Raw genomic sequence first — 4,155 nt, 5'->3', positions numbered from 1 at the left:
AAAATGAAAAGTCTTCGATAAGAAAAGGAACGCAAGGTCGCAAGCAAAGAAAAAAAAAAGGAAGGCGAGCCAAGGGAGGAGGAAAGATGCTTTTCAGCCGTCGATAGCGTGATTCAAACGCGAGAAGATGCCTTCCTCTGCAGCCGTACACGCGTCCGATCGCCCGACAAAACCGACGGTTCAGATACGCTCAACATATGCACCTGAAGGCGTCCAACCGACATGCGGGCCCGTTTTCCAGCAAGCCCCAAGAGTCAGTGAAACACACCGTCTTCTCTCGGGTTGGAAGCGGTGGGTGCACCTGCTGTTAGCGGTATAAAAAGCGGAAACCCTAGCATTCGCCGCGAGCTTATCACTTATCATCCCCATCCGCACCTCTCTCCATCTCCCTGCTCCTCCGCCTCCTTCTTGATCCAGCCAAGCCAGGTTAAATTCTGACCCGTCGCCGTCAGATTTACTTCCGAATTCAGTTGATCTGGTTTCAGATTTGTAATTTCTCTTGTTTCCTAAAATACGGGGAATCCGAATCGAGGCTAATTTTCGGATCTTGTTGTTTGTTTCTTTTTTTTTTTTGCAGGGATCGCCATGTCGGACTCGGAGGAGCACCACTTCGAATCGAAGGCCGACGCCGGAGCGTCCAAGACCTACCCGCAGCAGGCTGGCACCGTCCGTAAGAACGGCTTCATCGTCATCAAGAACCGCCCCTGCAAGGTATATGTGTGCGCAGTTTTGGGATCGGCTGTATTCCATTGATTAGTGTTGACCCGTGTCGTTGTGCTGTGAACTGGTGATATCGAGATGCAGTTGTCTTTGGTCATACTGTGATAGTACTGTTAAGTTTTGAGGGTTGATCCAATCTATGGAGGTGGAATTTGTGGGACTTGGATGCTAGATATACCTGGTGGCTAGAAGGAGACTTTGCTATTGCCAGCCGGAGTTATATTACAAGTAGGCTTTTACAGAATAACAGTTCATCTGATCTGACTTTCTGGAGACCAGAAAAAATACATTTAAGGCCTGTTTGATTTGCTGCCTAACTTGCCACACTTTGGGTAACTTTTTCAGCCTATGGTTAGTTCTTCAATTCGAGCGACTAACCTTAGTCAAAGTGTGGCACAGTTAGTCACGAACCAAACATGCCCTTAGTCAGAGTAGGTTGCACCCTGCCCATATAAGTAGCTGAAATAGCAAATGGGTGATCTTTTGGATTTTTCCCTTTACAATGCGGGAAAACTAGTTGGCATGTTGAGTTAATTCTTTACTCCTCTAAACTTGTCATTGAACATTCAAGGGTACTCATTATTTATCTTTGATGATGGTCTGAATGTTTGTACCCCATGTTCTATGGTGATATTGTCCAAGTGATCAGACAATTTATCATTTTAAGTTTCAACAGAGGGTTATCCAATTTCCATTATTCCAAGATAACGGGAATAAGAGATCACACAGATAATGTGTTTTAAGGAAAATAAAAATACTTTTATCTTTGTCAGTCTGTCATACAACTAAACTTAATGTTGCTGACTCAGTGTGATGTTTTCTTGGGAGCTATAAGCTGTTTAATGATGTTTGAAATCAATAAAAAAACTAAAATAACATATGCCCTACATTTTGGACAGAGTTTTGATTTGACCCCACAATGATTGTAAAACATTGTTCTTTATTATTGATTTTTTAATGAGTTGGGTTGTAATTGGGAAGTTATATTTGAATATTTTCTGTTTATCAATAAAACCAGTTTGTTGTCAAAATGAAGTTTCTTTTGGTCTGGCAATCCATTGACAAAGAGAATGTGAGTACGTACTTGTTTTGCAATTACCAAACAGGTTATCTCTTCTTTAATTCTAAACCTCGAAAATTTTCTATGTGGTATTGCCATACCGTATTTTATTTTAGGCTGTCACTGTATTATCATAAGGTGATAGTAAGCTCATTTCTGTTTATTAACCCTTCTATTTTATGAACTTCTGATGGATTTGAGTGATATATCAGCAACAGTTCATGATGCTGTCCCTAAAACTATTTGGAACTTTATTGCTCTTAAGTCGCAGCACATACGTCGCTGTTTTATTGAGTTTGTTTGCGGAATATGGTTGATAAAAACAACTTATGCTACAGGTTGTGGAGGTTTCTACCTCAAAGACTGGTAAGCATGGCCATGCCAAATGCCACTTTGTTGCCATAGACATATTCAACGGGAAAAAGCTCGAAGATATTGTTCCTTCGTCACACAACTGTGATGTAAGTTAATTTCTGTGTTAAGCTAAGTTCTTTTGATGGTTCACTTCATACGCCACTCACAAGTTTGACATTTTTTTAAGATTCCGCATGTGAACCGTACTGAGTACCAGCTGATTGATATATCAGAGGATGGATTTGTATGTTCCTCTAATCATTAAAACTACATTCTTCTTTGAAATAAATGTTAACTTCAGTCTTATATTTTAATTTAATTTGTTTCAGGTGAGCCTTCTTACTTCAGATGGCAACACTAAGGATGATCTTAGACTCCCAACTGATGAGACTCTTGTGGCCCAGGTCTGTTTGAAAACATTTTTCATCTTAAGTCTTGTTGGTTTTCTTATTGACTTCCAAATATTACAGATGGTGGTTATCTTTGTTAGCTTATTAGTCATATGTTCTTTCTTGGTAGCTTCTCTTCCTTGATGTTTGTTAATTGATCTGGTGCTTATAAGGAATGTGGAAAGTAGGGCCTTGTAGAACTAGACATTCCTTATGTATTTAGACTGTCTACCATTCTTTTTAAAAATGATATGACATAACAACCATGTCATATAAAACATGCTGAAACTGCACTAAAATTGGTTGCTTTAAAACTGAAACGTATGCATGACCTGCACTTTGTATGTTGTCTAGGATACAATTTATGTTGATTGGAAGTAGTATGCTGCATAACTTATGTCTGTTGGAGAGTTAATTTATCTACCTCAAGTGGCTGCCCAAACTAAATAATACTTCTGCATCTTGTATGCTTGGTAATTCAGATCAAGGAAGGGTTTGAAAGCGGCAAGGATCTTGTTGTGACTGTCCAGTCTGCTATGGGGGAGGAGCAGATCTGCGCGCTGAAGGATGTTGGCCCCAAGTAACTTCCCTGCCTTGGAATACTGTATCTCAAAACCTAAATCGAAAAAAGAAGTGTATCAAGGATTGCTACAGAGACATCCATCTGGCTTGAGCTGGCTTTTGCTATGGCAAACACAAGTGCAGGGATCGCTGGGTGTTGCACCGTGTCTGCATTATGTGGTTACATTCTGGACCCTGTATTTTCTATGCTTTTATGCCCCTACTGTTTAGTATTAATTATCAATAAATTTGTTTGGGACGGTTGAATTGCATGCATTGCATGAGGTTTCTTGTTCGTTATTTGTTTTCTCTTGCCATGCTTCCAGTATTGGTGATGGCAGTTTACTCGTAATTTTTTTTGTACTTGTTTCGAAAACTGGTGGGCAGTTTACCCGCGCTTGTGCTCCATCCATTGTTCTAGTGTTATCCATTCCTCTTTTTTCCCCCTTCAAAATATAAACTATAAAGAAGAAAATATTATGACTTACATAAAGAATCGTTTTAGAGAAGCGGTACCAAACATGACTCGACGGAAAATTGCTCCAAACCAACTATTAACTCGATGTTTGTATTTTTTTTCTTCTCTGCCAAAACCTGTCAACCCGCTTTATGGTAACTTTGCGGTATATGTTCTCGAAAGAAAACTGGTGTATAGAGCTACTCCCCTAATTTCAAGTTGTAAGACATTTTGCCCATTTGATATATGTAGGTAGAAAAGATGTCTTGTAATCTAAAACAGAGGGAGTATTTATGTAGCTTTTTGTAGATAAAATGTCTTATTTAAAACAGAGGGAGTATTTGAGTAGCTTTTTGACGATTGAATGCTGATTTGGACGGAGGGAGCTACTTGTGTAGCTTTTTGGAACGAAGTACTTGAGTGGTTTTTTGAGGATTGATTTCTGTAAATAAAATGTACTTGACCCCTATTATAGGTGTACATCTGGCTGTGTCGGGCTTGGTTGGCATGACATAATGCGTGGATCGTGTCTAGGTCTTAAGCCCACAGATTGGTATGGTATGACTTATTTAGTTAAGGCCCATTAAAGCCTGCTAAACATAAACTTGTTGCGC

The 4,155-nt window shown here is 39.6% G+C and overlaps 1 protein-coding gene across 2 annotated transcripts; it reads left to right on the top strand.

Moving 5' to 3' along the window:
• Positions 1–204: 204 nt before the first annotated feature.
• LOC542601 (eukaryotic translation initiation factor 5A) lies at positions 205–3,380 on the top strand. Of its 2 annotated transcripts, NM_001112136.1 has the most exons (6): positions 370–426; positions 578–711; positions 2,119–2,241; positions 2,322–2,378; positions 2,464–2,538; positions 3,006–3,379. In NM_001112136.1, exons 2-6 carry the CDS (start codon positions 586–588, stop codon positions 3,105–3,107), a joined length of 483 nt encoding a protein of 160 aa, NP_001105606.1. In that variant the 5' UTR covers positions 370–426; positions 578–585; the 3' UTR covers positions 3,108–3,379. The 2 variants fall into 2 exon arrangements, with proteins under 2 accessions (XP_008651866.1, NP_001105606.1); XM_008653644.3 differs by lacking the exon at positions 2,322–2,378 and having other exon boundaries at positions 205–426; positions 3,006–3,380.
• Positions 3,381–4,155: the final 775 nt, after the last annotated feature.

Source organism: Zea mays, chromosome 7 (assembly GCF_902167145.1).
Source record: "Zea mays cultivar B73 chromosome 7, Zm-B73-REFERENCE-NAM-5.0, whole genome shotgun sequence".
NCBI lineage: Eukaryota > Viridiplantae > Streptophyta > Magnoliopsida > Poales > Poaceae > Zea > Zea mays.
Note: the sequence above shows the minus strand (reverse complement) of the source record. Positions and strands in the feature narration are given on the sequence as shown.